This window comes from Myzus persicae, unplaced genomic scaffold, assembly GCF_001856785.1.
Source record: "Myzus persicae strain clone G006 unplaced genomic scaffold, MPER_G0061.0, whole genome shotgun sequence".
Classification (NCBI taxonomy): domain Eukaryota; kingdom Metazoa; phylum Arthropoda; class Insecta; order Hemiptera; family Aphididae; genus Myzus; species Myzus persicae.
Genome location: NW_019103949.1, coordinates 25,835 through 53,734, shown reverse-complemented (window position 1 = coordinate 53,734; position 27,900 = coordinate 25,835). Strand labels below are relative to the sequence as shown.

At 30.7% G+C, this 27,900-nt stretch overlaps 1 protein-coding gene across 2 annotated transcripts in view; it reads left to right on the top strand.

Moving 5' to 3' along the window:
- LOC111036789 (GTPase-activating Rap/Ran-GAP domain-like protein 3) overlaps positions 1-27,900 on the top strand; it is a 121,018-nt gene extending 93,118 nt beyond the window's left edge. For both annotated transcript variants that reach the window (XM_022318975.1, XM_022318976.1), the window contains exons 15-23: positions 2,877-3,174; positions 13,862-13,960; positions 14,081-14,241; positions 18,286-18,399; positions 20,651-20,885; positions 22,968-23,051; positions 23,664-23,782; positions 23,908-24,025; positions 26,715-27,900. In XM_022318975.1, the coding sequence (XP_022174667.1) occupies positions 2,877-3,174; positions 13,862-13,960; positions 14,081-14,241; positions 18,286-18,399; positions 20,651-20,885; positions 22,968-23,051; positions 23,664-23,782; positions 23,908-24,025; positions 26,715-26,950 (1,464 nt within the window). In that variant the 3' untranslated portion in view covers positions 26,951-27,900. The remainder of the gene's footprint in view (positions 1-2,876; positions 3,175-13,861; positions 13,961-14,080; positions 14,242-18,285; positions 18,400-20,650; positions 20,886-22,967; positions 23,052-23,663; positions 23,783-23,907; positions 24,026-26,714) is intronic.

The window sequence follows — 27,900 nt, the reverse complement described above, 5'->3', positions numbered from 1 at the left end:
CCGAATTGAACATTTTAACTATATCCACGATTCTAAGGTTTTATTACTACCCAACCAATTTGTAATGATAATGTGGGCCTAGTACTTTGGGAATGTTGATTGGTCACTAAAATTGTCCGTATAGCGGTCACTGGTAGGTAAAAAATTCAAATTATGGTGGCCAAACTATAATGAGAGTTCGCATGTATAATATAATAAACAGCCTTATAATATTTTAGATATTTTAATAACAATACACAATAATTTTGTACCGTAGGTGATAGGAATAATCTCCAAGACAGATTTTTTTTGAAAATATTTTATTTTTATTTCCTTGTTGGACCCGGTGTTGAGATAATAATAATATTATTTCTACACCGACACCGTTGGTGGCACACTATAGAGCGTCATATCGTTAGATGCGTTTTTCCTGCCGATCGTATAATTTTCACGGGACGTGGGTAGAGACCGTCTCGCCTTTGGCTATAAATACGCACCGGTGGAGGAGAATAATATGTTTAGTATTATGTAGGTAGGTGTAGTAACGATAACCGAACGACCGACCACGAACACATCGTGCGGGCGAGGACAACGCGATACGCACACGGTACATAATTATACAGGTATAATATTATTATATATTATAAATTATAATATTATATTTACGTAGAGGTAGGTTTACCACACGCTATGCTGAACGAACAGTGTGGTTATTATGATGATAATATTGTTCGATTCAGGTTGGGGCGTCTGATGTATTATATTACACACCGCAGAGACGGGGCTTGCAAAATTTCCACTACCTGGTAACTTTTTTTTCATCTCTCTGTCAAATTTTCTTGTGGTCCATGAATAACTTTTATACATTTTTGTTTTGGCTGGTGCGTAATTCTATTAGGCGACAGAGATATTTAAAAATTATAGACTAAAGAAGGTGAGCAAGTGGATACCGCTCTAGCTGCAGTACTGCAGGCTTCGAGTGGGTCACTTAAATAGATGTGTTAAATCTAAATTCAATAATATATCATTGAACACGAAAAACTATTCTGAGGTTAGATGTTCTGTCAAACTGTCAGTCTTTGTGACTAGTGTCTAAGCATAATATTTTTAATTCGTGATATAATGTTTTTAACTATAGTCATTTATTTTACTTAAAGTATTATGGTAGGTTTTGGTTTCAGTATGGACTAATATTTATGAAGAATCCTGTATTGAAATTTCCAACTTAAACTGCAATTGAACATTTTATAAGTTGACTACAAAATTAGTTACAAATTATTATGATTTTAACAAAGTTTTGTTAAATTTTGAACTTAGATTGCTTTAAAAAAAAAAATTGCGTCTCTATATCTTTGATACTTTTAAATAACTATAAAACAACTTATTTGACCAATTTGATTTACATCATCATAAAAATACTGAACTAATTTGGTCTTAATACCTACCTAGCCATAATTATTTTACACGTACATTATTCTGACCGTCATTCGTATATTATTATTATTATTATTTAATTGACAAGTGATTTTCATAACAATATTAAATTATACAACTGTCATAAAATTAGAAAAAAAATATAGACCTTTCTTTCATAAAGTATGTACAACTAATAAGTACTTATCTACCGACTAATATACTCATATCTCCGATGTGTGTAATGGTAATATGTATATTACTAAGATATATCAAAACTATTGACATATAATAATATATTAAGTACCATCACTAGTAGAATGTACTTGAACCTAAGATATTAGGTATTATATTTATTGGATTTTCACTAGCTGCGTCGATATGTTAAAAGTTAAGAATGTAACAAAGTTAATGGTTTTTAAATATGAATACATTTTGAGTACAATTTATTCTGCTGTTGCAAAAAATAACATTTGTCCACAAGATTCACGAAACTTTTGCAAAATAATGAATATTTATTTATAGTGTTTTTTTTTTTGCAATCTTAAGAACATTACATCGCATTTTTACATTTAATACAACAAATCTAGAAGCAGAAAATAATTTAAAAAAATTATAATACTATTTTTTGTTTTTAAATTGTATTAATTAACTTAGTAATTTTTAATGGGAATGGTGATTTTTCATTATGCTCCGGGTAAGGTTAAAGGTAGGTATCGACATTTTCGAAGATGTTGAGATGATAAAATACCTACATACGAAAAGATCAATACAATATATTATATTCAAACCAAAATACGAAAATCTTTTTGTTTTTGAGAACAATAACATTGTCTACCAAATGTCTTTTAAACAAACTGAAACGACAGTGCAACATTACGTTTATGTCAATTTCGATAAAAAAAATTTAGCCCAATTCTATCCATTGGTATCCATTGGTAGTATAATATATTATATATATGTTATATATCACATGACATGGGTAGGGTAATCATCAACTGGCTCGTTAAATCTTACACCGTATATCGTTGTCCTTGTTTCGAAATCCTCGAAAATAATCTTAATCGCTCTATTATAAGATATAATAATATTATATTATTTTAATGACAAAAAAAAGTTTTCGTTTGAAACACTGCAATGACGACTGCAGTGTGCTGATAAAACGGGTTAAACGCAGTGGTGGCGCAAAGGCGTTTTTTTTAATGCCCCCGAGGGATTGAAAATGCCCGGGCTCAGGTATAGTATGGGGTGGTCGTGCAGGATAGGGACGTACGTAAGTAGAACGATACATATTTTATAGTTATCGCCTTGACGAAATATGTATTTCACGGCGCGTGTTGAATCGTTAAAATAAACGTGTTGAAAAAATACATAGGTATTATTGTATACCGCGTTTTGAAAGCCGTAAAGATCTCGTGACGATCACACCCAAACACGCATTGTAAATATGGAGACTTGTAGTAACGAAAACGCTTTTGTCGCAGGCAATGTTGAACAGACGGGCATTCAGTGACGTGCTGCCGGACCCCCCACGCAGCTCGAGGCGCAAAGAGGAGGCTCGGCAAGTGGAGTTCGTGAGGATAGGCCAGGCCCTCAAGCTGGACACCATCGTCAAAGGGGATGCACCCACCAGCCTGGCCACCACGGGGCTGTTCAAGCGAGCGCCCTGGGAACCGCAGTGCTTCTACCCGGATTTTGGCCACGACATCGTGTGCGGCGACTCGTGGGCTGACAACCGGCTGGTCATCAGCACCGACAACAGTGGCGTGTTCGTAATCGAAGGCAAGTAAAAAATTCGTAACATTATAATAATTGTGGTAGTACGTGTACTAAATAACCGAACGATGATGTAGGTATTCGATAGACCCGTGACCCCAGTCGATAACCACAAAAAAAAATAGAAGAAAAATATTGCCCTGACAATTTGTCATAATATAATATGTTTAACAATTGGTATGTAATATAAATGTTACCCCGTCAATAATGGAACTTATGCAACTTAAAAAATCACGTAATTGCACGAGGCCGTCGTCATTTATATCTAACATTGGTATTTAATATACGATATTGTCAATGCCTAGGCATTAACACACATACAACATTATAGACAACGTCGAAAAAATCTAATATTGTATTATTTCATTCACACATATTTTAATATTATTATGACTAGAAAATTGCCTAGATGTCTACTACTGGCAGGGACAATGTTAATATTTGTATTCAACAAAATATTTTAATTGGGTTAGAAATTTAATACAATGCTTCACAGTCCCTAGAAAATCAGTCAATTATATAAGTATGGGTACTATAAGTTATACTCTTATGCAACATGCTAATAGACGTGCTCCGGTGCTCGTGCACAAATATTATTGCAAATAAGTTTTCTATTTCTGAGATTTATAATGTATATTGTTTACCTACTACTAGGTATATAGATATATCCCATAGAGAATGCTCACGGCCATAAATAACTCAAAACTGTGATAGATAAATCAATTTCACAAAGCATGCCCGTTTTTAATTCAATAAGCAAATTCAATAAACATTTTTATCAATTTTGGTAGAAAAGTACAGGGTTGATTTTAATTGCCTAGGAAATATTGCTAAATGAATTATTGCCTGACAATAAAAGGCATTAACAACAATCCCTGACAATATCCACTCTCATAGTAAACTTAGCAAGTTATCTAATTTTTTTTTTAAATAGTTTTCCGAGACAGGATGTCTAGCAAATTATAACTAACTTCAACAGTAAATAAACATTCTAAAAATCTAGTCGAATTTGGTCACCTCTTTAAATCAGAAAATGAACGCAAGCCATATTTTATGGACACCGGGACAAGTGGCCACTCTATGGTTATACGTTATTGGGGATTTCTCTATCTAAAATATTTTTGTTTTCTTCGCTCTGTCGACTCAGTGAGGTTGACGAGTTCACATATTTTGATCTTTCTACCCTCAGCACACGTCACATCGAGACTTTTTGACAACGACCAAAATTGACGGTCATAATATTTAATAGCCAGTACTCGCCGGAGAACTTTCAAGGTCCGGCGAAACGAATTGTAATGTCTGCGCTTAACGCTACGGGTTCGATAAAAACCCATTCATTCGCCGGACTGCTTCTCGTAACGTACACGAGCGATGGCTCTCCTTCAATATATATGTATAATATAACCAGGTCTGGTACGTATAATATCTAATTGTGTCGCAAACGTCCCTCCTAGCCATTACTTTGTTACAGAATACCGCGAGCAGTTTTGCGCATCATTACCCTACTCAAAAAATATATTAAAACACTAGTGTACTGCTGCGAGTGTACATCAGTTTGTATTATAATAGTACTCGACGTACTACTCGTGTTGTACAGAGTGAGTCAACAGCCTTCATCCGATTATGAATTTATAAAGTATGTATAGTGAAAGTAAGCTATTGCAGGTAAACAACCTATACACACACCACTGTAAAAATAAGGTGGTCAAGTGTATTTTCATTAAGTATTTTTTATTTTCATTTCTGACGAACATGCCTTGAGAGAATTTCTATATGAATATAGGCGAACTGCCGCCAGTTATTGTTGAGATGGACAAATAAAAAAAAATACCATATATATGTGTGTGCCAGGTGGCCAGTGGGGTCATATTGACAATTGTTGTACACATTGAGTTACACCTTGATTATTTTAAGAAAAGTGTTTTGCTTCTCGACTGAATCTTAATTTATAAAATGAATATGCAATTTTAAAATTGGACGAAGACTTATAAATCATCCTGTATTATATTATAATGGTGTGCAGTTCATCGAAATATGCAAAGGTCGACTTTATTCCGTTTATCGATGCCATTATTATTTTATTATATTTTTCGCAGTTACAAGGTACGCTGTAATCATCGTTCGTCTCGATTTCCTAAAAATATATTTTATGTTTTGTTTTTAATAATAAATTAATCCGTGAAAATCAGCGATTAAATTATGTATGCACAGTATAATACTATAATATTAAACACACAACACGTATATATTTGCTGAAATTTAATTTAAGTAAAAGTCGTGTAGTAACTAGTAAACCAATCGTGTAGTCCCTGCAGCTGTAGAAGAGAGAATACATAGAATACAATATAATTATTTATACCGTAGTATCTACGATGGTGGCCTCGTGTAATACAAGCCCGCAGGTGGTTACTGAAACATATTTTATAATATTTCTGTTTCGTATAAATTATATAAGCCATACGTAACAAATAAAATTGGTAATAATTGGCCAAGTTAAAATTGTCAGCGTTATTCGGTATTTTTTTAATTGAATTTAAAATAATTTATACAATCAAACCACCTTTTTTTTTAGTTTATTTAATCTCGATTATAATATTAACTGAAATTCGATATTCTTTCCAATCATCCAAGCTAAAGATTCAATAAATTTATTTTTTTTTAACTAGTGGTCGAAGCATGTAGTTATTATAATTATACTTATAGTTCCTCGCTAGAGGGTAGTCTAGTTCTACAAGATGAATAAAATATTTTGTGTAATGGGTGTCGTGATTAATGGGTGCCTAAATGCTTTAAATACTGTTAAGTGTTACTTAATGCGTTTTTACAGATCTTCTGACCAATTAATTTATATGTATTCTATAAATAATATTAAACTTAGATCAGTTTCAACAATTACAAACTTAGGAATAACTTTAACCAGTCATTTAAATTTCCGTGATCATACTGAGTGTATTGTAAAATAATCATTGAAAGTTTTGGGAATTTTTAAGTGCCATTCATCAGAATTCGAAGACCTTAGATCGTTTAAACGTCTGTATTTATTTTTTATTTATTTATTTATTTATTTAACTTCTTTATTAGTCAAGTTTATTCTTGAATACAGAGCTCCTATCTGGAATCCATACTGTAAAACTGATATTCATTTCATTGAAATTTTTCACTTTCAAAATCAGTAGCCTTCAAATTTAGTTTACCCATTGATAATCATAATTATACACAAATTAAGTCTTCTTTAAACATTCCATCTTTCAGACATAAAAATATAGCTGATAGTTTTTATTTAAAAGCTAATAAATGGTGTCGTCGTTGCTCCTGATCTTTTAAATTGTATTTCCCTTTAACATTTCAGCATACAATAACCATTCTACATCAATTTTTTATGTTCTAGTGCGTACCACAAACTATTTAAAAAAAACTCACATATTCCTAAGACTGTGGCTCTATGCAATAAACTTTTAACGAGAGTTGATTTTTTTTCTTCTCCTCGGTAAGGGGATTTAATAAATTAAATACCCACTCGAACAACGTTTATATGTAATGCTGGGTTTGCCTATCAATTTTAATACAATTATTTTTTTTTAGATTCTTGTAAATTGCGTATTATATAAGATATTTATTTATTGAATATTGTATTTATTTTGCACCTAATTGTTCTTAAATGATCTGTACCATTGAGGTTCGGACCGTTTTATTCAACTAAATAAATTATTATTTCAATTCTTCGTTGTTTTTATTCGAAAGTCTTTATTTTCACTAATTATTTAAATTAAATTTACATTCACCTCAAATTTAGATTTCTCATTTCTAACTATAAGTGCCCTAACGAAACTTCACCACAACTACATAGTATACCGTAGGTACTATCCACCGCTTAAAAATGAGTGACCATTGTACCATATACCTATATGATTCCCCTGAACTGGTAATCAATATAATATATGGATAACTCATTGTACACTTATTATTTACGTGAATTGTAAAACATTATCAATGATAATCAAAAGACGTGGGCAAGATATATTTCATAATTAAATACGTGTGATAATATTCGTCGATGTGTAACTAATAGGCATGGGACAAACATATTATGGACAACTGCACGGGTTTTAGTTATTAATTATGAACGCAATGGGTAGTTAGTTATTAAACATTAGTATATTTCAATTACATATTTACGCCATATTATTTATGCATTACAAAATATAAGTTAATTATTGTGAATCGAGGTTATGTTTGATAATTAATTAATTCTAAATAAAAATGTAAAAAGGACACTTGCAGATTCCACAAATGTTACCATTTTAGTAATTTTAATTGCACTAATTGCATTGGTGAGCAACTGAAGGAAAAAAGCGCTGTTCTCGTTTAAATTTATATCACTAATTTTTCGGTATATAAACAAAGTTATTTATTTTCACATTAAACCATACGCGGTTATAATTGTGAGAAAGGAAAAATGTGTTTTAAGGAAGTTCTTATGTTTTTTCATTCTAGTTAATGGTAAAATAAAATAGTATCGTAGTACACAAATAATAATATATTTTATGTATATTGTATATTTATATTTATGTACGCTGTACATAATATGTGTATATATTGTATATACATATGAAGAAATGTATGTATATAAATAAAATATAAATACAATATACGTGTATTATATTCACACTTTAGCCACCAGACCATTAGTGCACTGTATGGGGTAACTTTTGTTTTCGCCAAAGGGTCAATAAGGGTAAACATTGTTCGAACAGTGTGTGTTAAATGACCCTGTGGCTGTCGGATGAATGAATCGAATCTGATAACCGTGTGACGTTATAAAGGATTCGACACTCTACCCGCGACGGTCGCTTACGACACGTATCCGTCTATGCTTAAGATGTCTATACAGGTTTTACGTCGAAAATAATTTACGAGTCGTCCGTATTTGTTTAAGCACGATAACGACTGAAGACATTTCAATTTGAGTTATCACGAATTTCTAAGAACTACGACACGTGTCCGTCGGCTGCTCGTTTGCTAACTCATAATTTGTCGGTGTGCCAAACCTACGACGAACGATAAAAACCGTTTATTGCTATTATTGATTTATGTTTTCCAATATTACCGCCACTATGTGTTCTGTACACATTGCACGTAATTACTATACTTGGCATGTAACGTTTGTGCTATGTACATATTAATTATTGTAAACAGCGATTTTCGGAATTTCATGTGTAACTACAATACTGGATATAGCTGGGCGTTATAGTGTAGCTGGTAATGTTAACAGTTAACATACATTATAGTGTAGAAAAGTATAAACTTTTTGAAAATATTTTTTTAACAAATTGTTTACTTTTTTTTAAGTATTTTTTTTACTTTTGGAACTTTATATCATATTCGACAGCATATTATTCGTCTAATAGTTGTATGAGTGTTGACGAGTGTTGTGGAATATAACAGCCTACATGGATACCATTTCAAAGCTTCACTCACGTTAACTTTAAATACTTTTAAGTTATTGCTTATAACTAATTAACATAAATTTGAAATTCGATTTTTATACAGCAAAATGTATTCTTAGTAAAATATTATTATCACGTATGTGTGGTAATTTAAAATAAATTAAGGAGTTGAAATTTCTAACGATGACAAGTAAAAAATATTTTTTTTAGACCATTATTATGTCATAAAATCAAATTATTTTCAAAAAACATTATTACTTTTCAAGTGAAAGGGCCCAGTGTTAAAAAATGCTTTGTATTATGTATAATTTCATATTCTTCTCTATGACAGTAACATAATAAATGAGTAAAAATATTTGGACAAGTCCCAGAAATGTCCTAGGGTGGGTGATCTGCGCACAGTACTTAGGTAAAACGTAACATTTCTAATTTTTTCCGAGCAAACCTAGTTGTAATCAACAATGTTTGGACAAAACAGAAGCAACTTAACTTTTGAATATTACACCTTGAATATTCCTCAAATGCCTCAAATCACAACAAGTGTAATAACTTATAAATATGAAGATGCAGAATTCATTGACGAATAAAAACAAATTTTTCAATTCTATGTGTATGAATCTCTCTTGGATCTGCGAAATAATTTTACTCAAATCATTTGAATGAAAGGGTTTTCAAAACTTATTGAAGGTAGGTATTGAATAGGTAGGTACCTATTGAAGGTATTCGCCGAGTTACAGAACTACATCCGTATTGTGGTCTGGTCGCATACAATTCTCAGGAATAATTCTAAAAAAGTCTTCCTGGTGATATTTTAATACTTTCAAGCCTACTGATAAACTTGTATATTATTGAGATAAACATTTATCTATAGTTATAACTCAAATAACTGGTGTCAAAAGTTAAAGAGTATCTTATAAAGACACAGGAAAAATAGAAACTCAATACCGTGATGTAGCTAAATTGCCTATCTAAATCGCCGTGTTATCAAATGTTCAGGATAGAAATTTATACATTTATATTATTACAAACTATATTATAAGACTATCCTCGAGTTAAAGTGAATATATTAATCTATAATTTTCCGTTTTCCATTAAATAATAAAATACCAGTTAAGAATTCGTCAAAATCGTTTTATCAATTTCGAAGTCTTTCTTTTACAAACAGACAAAAAGACAGCCAAATGCATGTATGCGTGATTTGGGGAATATTACATATTTTATTAATCATGTACGTTTAAAAATCACAAAGTAATCAGTTGGAGTTATATTTCTATTGGTAATCCACGGAATAAAGAAGTTACTGCTTCGAAGTTCCCACGAGAATGTTGGGTATCTAGCTATCATAGTTTTGTCTATACGTTGATTAGTGATTTAGTACATCTTAATTTATAATATATACAGATGAAACTTATTATAATTTGAAATACATTATATTGTTTTAATACTTTTAAAATACCGGGAATAACAGAAGTCTGAAATCAAATATACCACCTAAATTGAATGTTTATTGTAAAATCGACTTTTTGACGATGCCATATTATTAAATAATAATTTTGACTATATGATTGTGTTATAGAGAAAAGTGTTTTACTTTTTACATTTTAACCCAAAAAATGCTTGAATAATTTTTAGTACAACCAAACATTAAAGTTTAAAGTTAAACATTAAAAAACCCTATTTTAGAATTCTATTAAGTCTTGAGTACCATGAATTGCTAGAATGTTAATGTACTTATATGTATTGAATTAATTTAAGTAACTACTGTTGAGCCAGACATTGAAAAACACAAGGAAACCACTTTAAGCAATAATAAATATTATTAAAGGTCTCACATAAAAGTAAATCTATATTGGAACACGAAACATACTCCGGATAAAGCGTTTTATTGATAAATAATATAATGGAAGATTATATATTTTTAAAGTCGTATTAGTTACTATAACTATTCCTACGCGTCTTACAGTTTAACAGTAAATTATTCATAGAAGTTTATCCGTTAGCTTGGGTTTTTGTTTTGTTTACTATTACTGGCCGTATGTTAAATTAATCCGTCTACAACTACCGATGAACTAATAAACACTATGGTTTAATTATTTTACATTTCGTCCGAGGCTTAGACTTCTTACGACTCCTGAGACATGGACTTCGTAGATGAAGTACCTTTAAATATTTACTTTTTCTCGTCTTTTTTACCAGTCACTGGTACACCGGACACTCCAATATCTAATAAATCGGATAATAAATCGGCATTCCAACCAATACGATTTTACAATATTTTGTTATTCATGAATCATGACGAACATTGAAACGGGATACTCTTGTGCACTTGACGGTGTTACGAGTGTATTACAATAATAATTAATAACATCAATTCATATATATATTATATACGTACAAACAACACGAACCTGATTCAATATGGTGACGAATATTTTTTGTAACGTGTTTTTCGTAAGTACAACAAAATCATTGGGGTTCCTCAACATTGTGGGAAACACAATATTTATTTTTAATATATTTTTTTCTGCGATGTTTACTGCGACTTTATTTTATAAATGGTATTCGATATATGTGTAATTGTAACAAAGTGTTGGTAAAACTCTATTTTTAGCTTCCTGACGTATAATATACTACCTATTTAATCTATATTTTGTTATAAGAAAACACGGCGGCCCACCCTTCAGTTTATTATATATAGAAATGATATAGATGTTATATATATTAATCTCTGTCCACTTTTCGAACAAGTGGTTCAGGGGTGAACGAGCTGAGTGGGATGTCATTAAATGGATGATAATAAATTATACTGGTGAAGACACTTCTTTCTCCTACCCATAAATATCAACCGGGTGTCTCTAGCCTTTAAATCACTTGTTCAAAAATGAATAGCGATACATCAAAAGATTAGATCGGTCCTCTCTCGCCCTCACCAAAACCATCTCTTATATAATGTTATTTTTTCTGCGTTATATATAAAAAAAATAGTTTACGTGTTGAAAAATTGAGCAACTAAGCCCCTTCTTGGTCTTATACCTGCAGTTATATAAAACTTTTTTAATTTTTATTTCTAATATTACAGTTTTAAATTTCAATTTTTTTATCGAGTAAACCTTAATTTAACGAAAATCTTTTAAGTTTTTATTCTCAAATCCTTGTTCGTTCAGAAAAACTTTTAATTTTTTTTTTTTGCTTGTTGTCTTATCATGTATATTATTCTTCTTCCTTTATTGCTTTCTTTCCATAAAATAAATTAAGATGTATGTTTGTAAAATAGTAATTTGAATTCTTGACAATGGTTTTTTTTTTGTTTTGTTATTTTAATCATTTAAACACCACGATTGAGTAGATACATTGTTATACATGGAGAAAAAGATAAATAAAAACTATAAATATAGTTGTAGAAAACATTCACCTTTAATGTTTTAAAAACAAAACTTATCAACTTCGTTAGTTCAAAATGAAGCATTTCTTTTTTTTTTCATATTTTAAATTTTAATATAAATATTATTATTGATATATCAAAAAATACTTTAAGACCAACTCAACTGTGTTTAATATTGAATACACGGATTTCACTACATCCCACAATAATATGAGATTTAGATTTATAGTAATATCATAATATTAACTATTAAGTATAATAGTATAATTAAGTTTAATTGAACCGCAAATCAATTAAAATATAAAATGTATCTATTTAATATAATGTATTGTTTATTGTAAGATGATTTTGTGGGCTTTTACATAATACACGGTGATTCATGATCGGATTAATCATATTCTTAAGTTTTAAATTATTAAATATTATGACTTCTGAGTTAGATATATTTTGTTATAATATTGAGTTCACAGATTATGTATCATACGTATAAGATCAATTGTGAACATTTGTAACTCAAATCTTTATGTCGGATAACTTGATTAATAATATGGTTAAAATAGTTTCGACACCAATTAATTTCACATGATTGAATGTTCGTGTTCAGATTCTGATTACACACATATTACTCCGACACTGTTATTGTGTATTTATGAAATTTCAGAAACAGTACAACTAAAACATAATTGTGGAAAACAAACGTATATATGCCAGCGGCCCACGCGTATCGAAATTGTTTTTTAGGTCAAATGCTTAAGTTATATAAGTGTCAGATGTGTTTGATTCGAAAAACAATAGAAACAAAATAAGTGATGTGATTTAATGGTTCGTTCAACAATTTAACCATTTATAATAATGGTGTACTGCATATTTGCATTCATGACAATTAAAATTAACTTCGATGACGAATATGCATTCGTTTTTTCTAATACAATAGCTGGTGTTATTGTTAAAAGTAAAAAACGTATTATTCGTTGTTTTTCTTGTTGTATGATATTCAAAAATATAACTTGAACCAAAACCAATTACTCTTGATTTCATTATTCAACACAAAAGAAAATAAAGGTTTCATGAATATATTTTTAGAATCCTTCGTTTAAAAATTAACAAAATCATAACGAAACTACGAAAGATGTTTTTTTAAGAAAAATAAAAGCATTATTTGCTGGTTTCAACATTAAATTAATTTTAAAATATTTCGTTTGAATTAAAATGTATTTTATTTATATATATATATATGAATAAATTATATATAGTAATTATATTACACTGTAACCACGGACAACAATAGCTTTAAATTTAATTATTAATTTATTGGAAATATTCCGTAAAAGTTATTGTTTTTCGACTTTAATAATATACCAATAATTTATACAATTTATACTTATATACCTCTATATACGTTTTAAAAATCAATCAACATTATAAACAAGCCCTTAACTCTTTTAAATACAAATCCTATTAAAAACACTGGCCTTTGTATCGTCCTTAATTCTAATGGTTTATGACTGCGTGAATTCGATTTTCTCTGGTAGTCAGACGAATCCGAGTGCCACTGGAATTAAGTTTATTTAAAACCTTTGAACGGCTTTAAATTATTAAGCGACACTTTCTATACACACTAATACATTTTAGAATTATACACAATCGATATATTTATGTCTGCAAACCCGTCCTGTGCTAAACGCATATGAACCTATCTATTATACTATGCCTACGTACTGAGGTTTCCACGGAGCACACAAATTTTACATTATTTGTTCATCGGACGTTAAACAAACTTTTCTGGATCCCGCTTGTGTTTATATAGTCATTTATTAATCGCTTGAAATTCGACCATAACGTTTCAATTTTTATTCGTCCGCAGATGGCGTGTCTCAGAGGCAAATCTTCGACAAGGCGATACAAGCCAATCAGTTGAACGTCGTAGAAGCTCACGGTATCCTTTTGTTCAGGACCGAAAAAGGTGAGTATGAGTGCTATTATAATAGTGCGAGTGGTGACCGGCAAGTGGCTCTGTTTTTTTGAAACCGGTCGGATAGTGTCGTTTACGGTGGTTAAACTTTGTTTTGTTTTACGGTTGCAGGGCGCGACAGCAAGATATACGTGTTCAGACTGTCCGAGTTCGATGCTGACATGCAGACGGAAGTAAAAAGCAAACCGGACCTCAAAGACCATAAACTAGAACGCACGAGGGGCTGCAGTATGTACGCGATTAGTAAGCCCGGGGGCTCGAGGCTCAAAATGGTAAATTTTATTACCTATTAATGTTTTATAGTGACATTTAGTTTTCACGAACAAGACAACATCTTATTCGATTTTAGTTTTAGGCACATAAATCATAATAATAGTATAAAATAATATTAAAAAAGGTATAGCAGATTTTTCGGAGTTTAAATATTATGTAAGTTGCAGTTAAAAGTTAAAAGTGAAAAAAGCATATAATGTGATACCTTTATATTATTTTATTTCCTGGTGGTTAGGTATAAAACCACTCTGTACACAGTACAGTACTTGGTATATAGTAAAGCACTGGTCTTGAATATTTTGAAACGCAGCAACATATTTTATTGAGGGCGATATAATAATGCGAAAGTGTGTAGAAACACGCAGACCGCTTACGTACTACTAACACATTTAATAATAATAATGATAATAGAGTAAGTTTAGTTTTTCCGAGTATTTAACCTTACGATCAAATTACCAGTGATGGACGCTGTTACCGTAAAATCGGCGAACCGCGTTCGTCATAACTCATAATAAGGTACATCCACTGTATAATAGACGTTATTTCTATAGCTGTAATGCATATAATACGCATATATTTTTTCGTCGGAAATAATCTCTGCAGCAGATGCGAATACAACAACAGTTTTAATATTTATGTTGGTTAATTAAAAGTAAACATTTTTTTGTTTATGCAAAAACTGTATTATGCACGCATTAATATACCACCACTATAAATGATACAGCTAGGGGTTGGGTGTTTCACCGAGTTAACCGAACACTGCAGGTTGAACTATGGGGGAAACGCCAGGAGGTCATAAGCGTAAAATGGAGATAGGGTGTACTTAGCAACCTTAAATTTTAGATAGACCCCCCCCTCCGCCCCTTCAAATAACTTGATTAACTATCTACTTACACTTATGTAATGATTCTTATAATTCGGTGAGTGCAAAATTGCTAAGGACTAGCATGACACATAAACGATTTTTAAACTAATCACTGTTCAATATTGAAAAATATTTAACAAATCAATTAAAAATTGAAAATAGTAATAGTACATATGCAACTCGGTAAATGAAAATTCCTTTAATATATAGGTAGTTACTTCTTATCGATATTTTGTTTAAAAAATTGATTATTAGTATTGTTATTAAAAATATTGTGAATGAAGAAATCGTAACTACGATGACAAATACAAATTTTAAATCGCCGAGTAAGTAAATGGTTGTCACTAGAGCTAGGATTTTGGTTAATTTTGCATTTTTTTCTCTAAGTGTTATATAATTCTAACCAAAAACTAAATTTGTTTCTTAATATAACAATTTATAATATGTAATTTGTATTTTACATTTTTTTGCATTTTTTGCATATTTTGTGTTAAATGCATTTTATTTGAATTTTTAAGGTCATTTTTTAGTAATATTACAAATATTACTTTCATTTTGTGTATTTAAACTAATTTTTGTTTATTTTAAGATTTTTGTATGTGTTGTAAAAGTAATCCCAACTAGTACCTATAGGAAATTACCTACTCCAGTCCATTAATATTGAAAAATTAATATAATTAATTGTCGATTTATCCGATAAGATTAAATATCGAACGAACCGATAACTATTTAGGCATACAATAGTAGCTTTAGTAGTGAATTCAAAAAGTACCTACCTATGTCGTTCTATCGATCTTAACTGTACAAAATGCCAAAAGTTAAGTCAACAGTAGGAACCGTTTACAGAGTTTTGTGAGCGAGTTTGGTGCCGATATTTTTTCCACGGACGGCATGATGCTTTTTTGTAAAGTTTGTAATGTCGCAGTTGCCTCCGAAAATAAATTTACAATTCAACAACGCATCAGTTGAGATAAGCATGCTCGTGAAATTCAACTAAAACTGAATGAAGTGAAACAAAATAATCAAGTTTTATGATCTAATTTAACAAATAATAGTGATCAATCGTCATTTAATTTAGAGCTTTGTGAAACATTATTGGCAGCCAATATTCCACTTGCTAAATTAAATAACACAAATTTTAGAATTTTTTAGAAAAAAATATAAAATTTAAAATCCCAGACGAGTCTAAATTGCGTAAAAACTATGTTGAAAAATGCTATTTAATACAATACGAAATATTAGACACCATGATAAAAAAAAATTTGCATAAGTGTAGATGAAACGACAGATGTTGAAAGCTGTAATGTAGTAAATACCGTTAATGGTACTCTGGAAGCAAAAAAATCAGGATATATTCAGTTATAGTCTGATGTCTTGCAAAAAACATATCATTCGACCATTGCAAAAGCATTCGATAAGGCAATGTTTACATTGTGGCCTGAATGAATAAAACAGGATAATGTCCTCATTTTTGTATCTGATGCTGCTCCATATATGACGAAAGCAGGAAGAGCCATTTGCACTCTGTATTCAAAAATGGTGCATGTTACCTGTATGGAGCATGCAATTCATAAAGTTGCGGAAGAAATAAGATCAAATTTTCAAGATGTCAATAAACTTATAAGTTGGGTAAAAAAGAAATTTTTTAAATCATCAAATCGTACACAAATGTTTAAAACTCTTGCTCCAGAAATTCCATTGCCGCCCGAACCCGTAATCACGTGATGGGGAACCTGGCTAAATGCTGTAAATTACAACTGTGAGAGTTTTTCTTATGTAAAAAAAGTTATGCTTGAATTAAATCATGATGATTCGACTACTATAAAAGAATCAAAAGAACTTATGTCTAAATCAAGTTTAGAGGCTAATTTAATTTATATAAAATCTAATTTTGGTTTCATTCCTTCAGAAATAAAAAAATCTGGAGGCTCCTGGAATCTTACTATCAGAATATAATAATAAAATAAAACATATTGAGACTACATTGTCCGTTACCCTAATGTAATCGGAGAAACAATATCAAACAAACTGAAAAATATTTTGATGAAAAATCATGGGTTCGAAGTTTTCAAAAATATATCTGCTATTCTGGACGGTGAAAATACAACAAGTAGAGATGGTATTCCGGAAGACCTAACTTTAAATGATATGGTTAATTTCAAATATACCCCTGTTAATTCTGTGGACGTTGAACGAAGTTTTTCTTCATATACCTAAAAACATTTTATCTGACCTCCGTTGCAGCTTCCTGTTTGAAAATCTTAAAAATCATCTAATTGTGCGACGCAATGATATGTGTACAGGTGAAAAAAAAATATGATATATTTTTCATTAAATTATTTTAATTTATGCTTTTATTAATTTTAAATAATAATTATTTNGTAAAAAAAATATGATATATTTTTCATTAAATTATTTTAATTTATACTTTTATTAATTTTAAAGAATAATTATTTTAGAAAGCGGTTACATTCATAAGCCTATTATGTTCATAATTAATTAATTTATAATTAATAGTAATATTTATTTTTAAAATACATTTTTTCGATCATCTAAGTATATTTTTTGGTCATTTTTTAAGTTCGTTTTTTATAGGTTTTAGGTCATTTTTGCATTTTTTTTTTAGTGCATTTTTGTATATTTTTTAGGTCATTAAAATCCTAGCTTTAGTTATCAAATATAAGTGGTTATAACTAAACGTTTTTTGGAGAGTGTAACTCGACATCATTATAGTTTACATAAAATGTGCAGACCATGCAAACGTTTTATCCCGTCATATCGTGACAAATACTGTTCACTATAAATTACGTATATACATACGTTATCGGCATTACAGCAAGTGACTATAATTACTTAATTACTGTGGTGTTGAAAGCGGTGTCGCTAGAGAGAGGTCGAGAAAAGTGTATTTACCGTTGCTGAGCGAATTTCGGCCTTCGAATATGTTGCTCATATCATATTGCCAGTGCCGCGTATTATGATGATATATTGTTCAGGTACACAATTATCGTATATCATAGGACGTAGGTGGTACTCGTCAGATATAATTTGTATATATGTGTGTATACCCGTCATGGTCACAACCATTTTTTAGCCCCTAGCAACAGTTTTTAACCCGAACTATCGCCGCCCCACCTCGTAGGTGGTCCATGTAATATTTCAGTTTTCTACCCGACAGGTAATCTGTGTGAACCGCAAACTGACGCTGATGCAATGGAAACACTCGGCCGCCTGGACAGCTTGGTGCCCGGCCAGCGACACGGACACGGTCGAAGGGTTCATGTATCTGAGGGTAAATATTTTAACATAGTGTTGCATAATATACGTGTAAATTATTCGTACAAAAGTACGATACTATTGGTAATATCGTCGAGACTCGGATGTCCGGAAAATAGCCAGAATAAGTCAATTAAACCAATTTAGATTAGTGATGCATTCGTTAATTCGTTTTACGTCTAATGCTTGTTCAAATATATTTTGACTAATCATTGGTATTTATGTAGAAGTCGAAGGTAAAGTTCGTTAGCTAACGAGCACCATGTTGTGATCAAAATTTATTTGGGAAACAAACTTCACACTAGCTCTCTATATTTGTCCAATTCACTCGATGTACATAATCGATAGCTAATGTTCAACCAAATTACGGACTATACACCTACGTATAATAAACACCTTAAATTTGAACATTTATAACTATAATTATAAGACTTTTATCTTTATTACAGTTAATCAAAGTTATAAAAACCCTCCCAATTTTGAAAAATTCTGAACATTTCACTGCACTTTAGTGTAGGTCAGTGCAGCACCATCCGCACAAAGTCGATTCCTCTTGTCAAGAACCTTCGTATCGTTTGCCCCAGGGATCTATTAATAACCTCCATAATGAATAATTATATCCTATGGGGTACTATATATCATTCAGTTTGATTTAAGATTTTACGGATTGAAACTTGATGTGATTTATATTTGTTGACACTTTCATTAGATGTACAATAATAGAATTAATAGATTAATAGAATAATAGATTCTGTTGAAATGTTGAAAAAGTAAAACAACTTGTTACTACATAAGTGTACAAGATATCAATTTAATACCAGGTGAAATTGAATTTTACTTTCTAATCTACAACAACAACACTTTTATTTCATTTTATTTCAAAGCATTTATTAAAATAATACAATATACTGCCTACACTTTAATTATTTTGTTATTTTAATTGATAAAATAGAAAAATAACACGGTTGTGTATCATTCTGTAATTTTATAGTACCTCTCCCTATTTTTAAATTAAACACGCACGCTTTCTTTTTCTGAAATTATTTGCTTCGTGCTTAGAGAGTATTAATTTTCACAATTGTGGTGTATCTTGTAGACTTAATTAGGATTGTGTGACCGCCACAGGCATGGAAACGAAATAAAGCAATTTGAGTCTCATATCCGTATGTAATATGATATGACGAGGCCTCGTACATTTTCAGTTCATGACTTTATTATGTGTCTCTAAAATTCTGGTAGCGAATAGTAAATACAAGATACGATGTATGATATCAAACAACTCACCAAGCCGATTTTTATGGAGGTTTTCTGTGTCTAAATGGATACACAGTATAATATCCCAATAGGCCCATAGACATACAACAATTCCACTAGAATAAACGATAAATTAAAGATATCTGCTAAAGATTCATCAAAAAAAAAAATGTATCATCGATAGTTATATTTTTTTTAAATCTTTTGAAGATCAAATTTTTAAGAAAAAAATGTATATTTACACATTTTTAACAATAAGCAACTTTTTTCCTTCAACAATTGTAGTTGTTAATTATTTCGTTGTAATAATTATAATTATGTTGTAATACAAGAGATATTAGTTGCAGAAACTAATTCTATACGTAACGTCATATGCTATTATTTTCTATATACAATGGCATTTTCAAAATATTTGATATAGTTTTAATCCATTTTACCATTCTATAGTACGTTGTACTTCGGTATTGTCTATTTAAATAAAAAATTAATAACAATACTTGCAGCTATATTTGTATACTATTATAAAATATCCTTAGAAATAGATCACATCATATCCACTCAAAATCTTTTTTCATATACAATGATTATGGAATTAAAATTTAACACATCCATTGCAGTTATTTATACTCAATCAGAATTTTTTAAACTCGACACCTAACTGTACAGCAGAGTGAGTTCCATGGTTTTCGTTATAATTTAATATTTTTAATTCAATATCAATTATCGCAAAATATAATTTTGTGTAGTCATACTTGATTAGATTTTTCTAAACAATGGTTTGTGGTGGAACCTCACAATTTAAATCAATTTTACCCTCGATTATTTGATTTACTTAATGAAATGCCCTCACTATTAGAGGAGAGTAACTGACTAAGGCTGCTGGAGTTTGGTTCTAGTACTTTTTAAGGAAAAAGGTGGGTGAGAGGAATCTAGTGGATATTTTTTAGAAAAATAAAAAATCTGGAGTACGTCTATACGATTGATAATAGAATCATTGTTGTCATGTTATACAGGAATTCCAAATCGCCGAACAGCCGTCGATCATCACTCTAATCGAGTCGGCCGTCGGTGGCAACTCGGACACTTGCAGCATATGCGTCGGATACAAACATCAGTTTGACATCATCACCGACGGATCGGGCACCGCCCGCCGGTTGTTTGCAGTCCAAGAGGGCACCAAAGCTCACCTGGTGTCGGCCACCGATCTCTACGAGGACGAGGAGCCTGAGTTGCTGTTGTGCTATAACAGTAAAGACTTTTTTTTTTCATTCGTGAACACACACACACACACACACACACACACTTTCACTTACATTTGCAAATTTAGGTACAACGCCCAGTTCCTCAGTTTTTTGTAAAGCTCATTTCAATTTTATTTATTCCAACCGAATATATTTCTAAAAATTTTAATACGCGCGAACATCAATTATTATAGACTCGACCGTTTATAGTGTAAACATCTAGCATATTATATTATTATTTATTATTACATGTTACATGTTTAACTATTAGTGGTATAAGAAAACAACAATTCGTTGCTACTTACACACACACATCACCTAATGTATACCTATATATAAAACTAAAATTATAAGCAAAAATTTTTTTTTTTCCCAAATTTGAAGTTAAATATTTAAGCAAATATATCAGATATTTAGTTTAAAAAACAGAATATCATAAACTGCATCGCTAATTAATTTTACAAAACTATAAATCAGAAATCTATAATTTATTTATAATTCGGATATTTTGACTCCACCACCGACATTATCTCACCTACTTCAAAAAAATCCTTCATACCATATGTTATTATATTGTCCAATGTACACATCCGTGCAAATATGCAATACTAACATGTACAGATGTACAGGAAATTCAATGTTTGGCTTGTACTTTGCAATGCTTTTCTTTTTTCTTTTTTTTTTTAGTCTGGGTTGACAGATCAATTTAAATAGCATGATATACCTATATATTATGTATATATACCTAAATAAAACATATTACCAGTCACTTCAAAAGCCAAATACTAAATAAATAATAAAGGTTCTCTGTCGTAACTCAGTAACTGCAGGTCCTAATATTCGGGATTTTTAATGTACGTTATTTATGAAATAAACATAATAATATTATGTTTGTATATGTTATAATATACTGATAGTTACGATCTTATACGTAATAATTTAATATAAAATATTATGTATACATATTATATAGTATATACGTTCTAGTTTTAGTGTAGGTTTTTATTCAGTCCCCATTATTTAGCTGTGTACAGTTACCTCGTCCACATAAAGTTTGAACGGCTCTGCCAATACAATCCGATTTATACGGAAAAATTATACCCCCCAGTGTGAGTCATATTTTTCAATTTGAAAAAATAAAATAAACTCGCTTAAACTTTATAATGATAAAATATAATTTATCGGTGGGCGTACATTATTATATCGGGGGTCGGGAGGTGCGATATAGCACGTCAATTACCCGTCTCGCCTCACCTCGACAACACTGCTCATCCTGATTGTGTCACGCACACACCACAGTCAAAAAAACATCGATAAAACCAATAATATTATAGGCGCGTATAGGATTATATAATGCATTTTATATCATGCAAGATGATCCATTTAACCAGATACGCTAATTTGCTCAGTATAAAATATAGTCTTGGGCTTATAGCGAATAGTTTTCATGCAGAATGGATTGAAATGGCAGAGGTGATTCACAAACAACTGTTCACTGTTGTAATAATAATAAATATGAGTCATAGGTACCTCGCCTAAACTTTAACTAGACAATCTAATATTGGCTCTATAAACAATGCAAATAAATAAAAACAAAACTATTCTTTCGATATTCGATAATTACTGAACCGAAATTTTAGTAGTATTCTGTTTTAGATAATTAAATTAAATTATACCATTTTTAAAAAATGAAATTTTTTCATGGAATATAACCGGGTTAAACGTTGGAGTCAGTCTTTCTTTCTGAAATCAGTAAAATCAATTGAAAAATATATACTCACACACATACCTTCATGCATACATACATACATACATACATACATACTCTTCATTCATATATGCACATTATAAATACATTATAAATACATGTATCATTCATATATATTTATATATATATTATATACATACAATATACAAACATACAACACACACAAAAATACGTCACGTATAAATCTAGATGAAAATCCACGTGTTTAAATTCATTACAGGTTCTGTATATTATGATCTATTCACGTTCAAATTCATTCTAGTACATTAACATTGGCTGTATAATGAGTCTATAATTAATTGCGCGCTTCGTGTTTTACAGACACTTGTCATTTTCAAAAACTCAGCGAGACGAACAATACGACTGAATTTGATTTCCATTGGAATTCCATTCCGAAAGACATAGGTAATTATAATGAATCGTCTGTGTGATGGACCGTACGTATAAGCGACGTGTCTAATTAAGCATTGCGGTTTGGCGTGACGGTGAAAAATCAAACTTTACGAGACCGCAGAATCCGTTCAGTCGAGTTCTGCAGTGGAACGTCTGACGGTTTTTATATTTTTTTCATTCGTCTGACGTGACATTTCACGGTTTCATTTTAACGACAAGCCAACATTTTTTTTCGTTTTATCAACTACATAATATTATTATAAATTTAATCTTATGTTATATATCCATATATTCAACGATCATATTATATATTAAATTATACCTACCCAACGTGATTTTTTTTTAAATAATTTTCCATTTAGAAGGAATAATCTGGATACACCGAACTTGGGGATGTGTATTTTTAATTTATCAACATTTTTATCTATAGTTGAATTGCTGTAATAAGTTTTATTAAATGTTTATACTGATTGAACTGGAATAAGATATTTTCCAAAATTTTTAGTCGTAGCCATAACATAATACTGTAGTTGTATTATTAAATATTAAACATGTTCCTTACAGGTGATTTTATTATAATATGTTATTTAGACATTATATTAAAAATTATTTATGTTTCCACAGTGTGTTCCTTCCCGTACATCATAGCATTTACCACGGATACAATGGAAATCAGACTTATAATCAATGGCAATTTAGTTCAGACCATGGCTATGCCAAAACTAAAGTTAATTTGTTCCAAGGTACGAGTCAAAGACTAAATTACTTTTTTTTTTTAAATCAAATTTTTCATTTCAGAAAATTTATTTTTCAATTACTTATTATTATTGATATTATATATAACGTTGCTATTACTTTTTTGACATAGAATGACATATATTTCGCAACTACTGCTCCTGAATTTTTCCACGGGAAAATGGAAAGACTGCAAATGGACCAACAGAAAGCAGAACGAGAAAGCATGTCACCGCCTGCTTCGCCACACTGTAAATAAATATATATATAAGTGTTAGGTTATACAGCTAGATAAAGTTAAATATATAGGTAATTTAGTCTTGGCAGCTGGCACATGATAAATCATATCAAAAAGAGACATTAATATAACCTGATTTAATAGTTATAAGGCATTATAAGTACAATACACTTAGGTCGTTTGAATAAACACTATACTCAGCAGTAGTTTATCCGTATAAAAAAGGTTTAATACTCATATTCCCGTGAAGCAATAAACTTATCTTTTATTACATAGTATAATCTATCCTTATCCACACTCCCAGGTTTTAAACAAAAAATAATAAATAATTTCATAAGTTCGTGTAAATAATATATTATACCTACAGCTAATATAATCGATATAAAATCGATTTAACGAACAAACAGTGCTTAACTATGTGCTTAACATTATCAAACTTTAAGTCTAACTTTGAGTGGAAGGGGTGGGGGCAGAAAAAAGCAACGTTCTCATTGAACACATAATACGAATCTTAAATGTGTTAAATCAAAGATCGTGTAAGAAAACGTGAATTTTAACATCAAAGCCCAAAGGTTGGAAAATCATACAGTAGCTGTATTCCTTATTTAAATCAGAAGTATCAAACGAGTATTTCTTTGTTTTTGAAATTGATTTAATACTGCTGAACATACTTATACAATTCTGTATTAACATTATTTGATCAATAACTAAAGACCCGCGGCGACCGTAGGTCTTCGTTTCGAGGGTCTAGCGAAAATACATTTCGATTTGTATACGCACTCGTAAAAACTCAATTCAAAATTGACTTCAATTAATTTGCAATGTTTGATTTATTCCGAGAAGTTTATTTAGTTGTTATGCTTTTTGATAAAATAATAATAATAAAAAAAACAATACCGTATTTATACGTTGAATTTAGATTTTTTCCAGCGAAATATTATAAAAGTACTTACTGGGTATAGCGACCAAGACGTAGTCATTAAACCGTTTCGACAACAATAGTGAACACACAATTAATATTAGCGTATTTAATTTGAGTTATATTATGAAAATATTTTGTTAGCACACCGCGTTGTAACAGGCAAATATAATATGACATTGTACCTATTCAGTGCTTTACCATTTCTCGATTAAAACCGACAAAAAGTATTCAAAGACTGTTTTGAGTAGGTACATGGCCCAAGGTTGAAGAAGTGTGCATATTTTATGTGTAGTAGTTTTGATTTTTGTGCATCACATTATTAGGAAAAAATAATTTATAGTAATAGCCAATAGGAGTAATTAATGTCTGGACAAACGATAGTATTTTTTAGGACACGTACATGCGGGCCACGGGGAAAACCTGTTGGTATTTCTTGTTTTACCCTGTTCCAGTGATGGCTTATTTATCGTAATGCACTTGCACTGCAGTTGCACTCACCTACACCTTACTTCATTAATTGTTCGGTAGTATAATAGGCATTAACATAATAGAGTAGGGCGTAAGCACAATGCAACCGAAGTCTTAGCTATATTTATTCGATTAAAATCTGCATCTATAATAATATACAAAATATAGCTTTATTGGGACGCGGTGACTTTCACATTGTACTTATAATATTACACACATGCATTACTATATTAAGTATTATGTATATCTTGGGTGCAATGGCGATATCAGTTCAGAAAAGCAGTCGGCATTATACCTACTATCAAACATATTATATTTAGTGAACATGACGTAAATATAAAATGTAATATAACCATAAATGCAAAACCACCATATATTGAATATTTAAATAAAATATTTTTTTGTAAGAAAAAGATAATGAATAACTTTTAAAAAAATAACTCCCCTTATTCCGACTCATATATTATAACCTATAAATATACATATAATAATATGCATAATATGGCCACATGGGATATCGATCAATTTAAACTACTTGAAAATGTTGACGTTGAACTCAAACTTAAATTTTAAATTTTTTATCCAACTTTTCGCACCTAAGCTACTTCCAGAATTTAAATGGATGATTTCCTCATCATCTAAATGTGTAACAAAAACATGTAACTAACTTGACATTAGCCAACTCGAATTTTTTTTATTCCTTATTCCTGTTTCTCTGTAAAAATGATATATTTCACAGGTGAATTTATAAGTTTTATTAAAATACCTATAAGAATGTATTTATCGATATAGGGAAGGACTTTGGGTGAATACCTACCGAATTCTTCTAGTAAATACAGATTTGGCACATCCTCGTGTGACTAAACGCGTGTGTAGTTCTGGGAAAATAAACTGTAATATATACATTTTATAAATTACTTATTTGGATTTTAGATTTAAAAATTATACATTTAGATTTTTGGAAAATACCGATTCGTAAAATGATCATTTAATAATATTAAATGATCATAAAATTAATAATTAATATTTACCATGTATATAACCTTGTCAGTGTATAAACTTATCAACTCATTTTTATTACAATAATAATTCAACATAATACAATGGCCTGGTAATCGAAAAATACACTTAAGAAAATTTTAATCTTATCAGGATATCCGACAAATCCGATTCCAAACACCTGGTAGGATACATCCGAATACTGACGGCACTTTCTAGTAAAATGATATTATACTGCTTTACTATAACTATTAGTAGAAGGTAAATAATTTGCGTCGTTCGAATCCTAATGCCAGACTCTTCGTGTTTTCAGTGTCTCCGGAAACTAAACCGTTGCGCCTGTACCGGATACCTTTGAACGCTCTCACCGGCGTGGTCGGCCCATACGACCGGAAATGCGTCAACGAGGCCGACGACTCGAACGAAAACAAAACCGTCGAGAACCTCAAACTGACGGAGAGCAAGTCCCGGACGTCGGCTAGCAGGAGTTGCACAGCATCGCCGACGACAGGTCTGAACGCGACTAATCTGCTGCTGCACAAGACATGAACTTTCCGACGGTCGTTACTCACCATATAATTTATAAAAAAAAATGCTTTAACGCGTACCTACATAATATTTTGTAAAAAAAATTGTTATTACCGCGCATCACTACCTTTGGCATATTCAGGCGGCTGCCCGTCATCGGCATTGACCAACCGTGGTTAGCCACAGACCTGGAGGAAGATTTTTTTTTATTTAACTAAAAAAAAAATTAATTCCATTACCGACGTCCACACGGATACCGTATACACCTATATTATAATAATTTATACTACCATCGCGGGGGAGAGCGTCATATCATTATGCGGTGTCAATGCACAACAAGTGCATTCGTGCCAAAACCGCTTAGATACGCTACCTACTGCAGTACTTTAAAATTATTATTATTATTATTATTATTATTATTATTATTATTATTAACTGTATATTATTATTATCTTCTAACAATCCTTCTGTGTTATGTATAAAATACGCATTAAGCGTTTGGAAATAGAAAACACAAAACAAGGCATAAAATACATAAACAATTACAGCATTTTATTACATTGAATCATTGACTCACAAAAATGACTAGGCTCGATCCATACATCCACTGCAAACTTTTCAGTATACAGTGCGAAAGCGCATATGACGTCTTCTGATCATTATTTTACAATAATTAAAGGGTATGCAGTACAATATGGTGATCGAAATATTTATACTTTATTCGGAGTACTTACCCACCTATTTATTAGTCAATACCTTAAAATATTGACTTAGTGTACAATTTTCTGTTTTGGTATTTTTAAATACACAAAATTCATGAGTATTCTAAAAACCCATCGTGGGTAAGCCTTTCTTTGTACTTACCCTAAATTACATTTATCGACTTGGTTTTTACAAGTCAACCATTATTTTTAATTCTAAAAACGTGATCAGATATATTTTTTTTATTATTTAATTTATGATTGAGATAC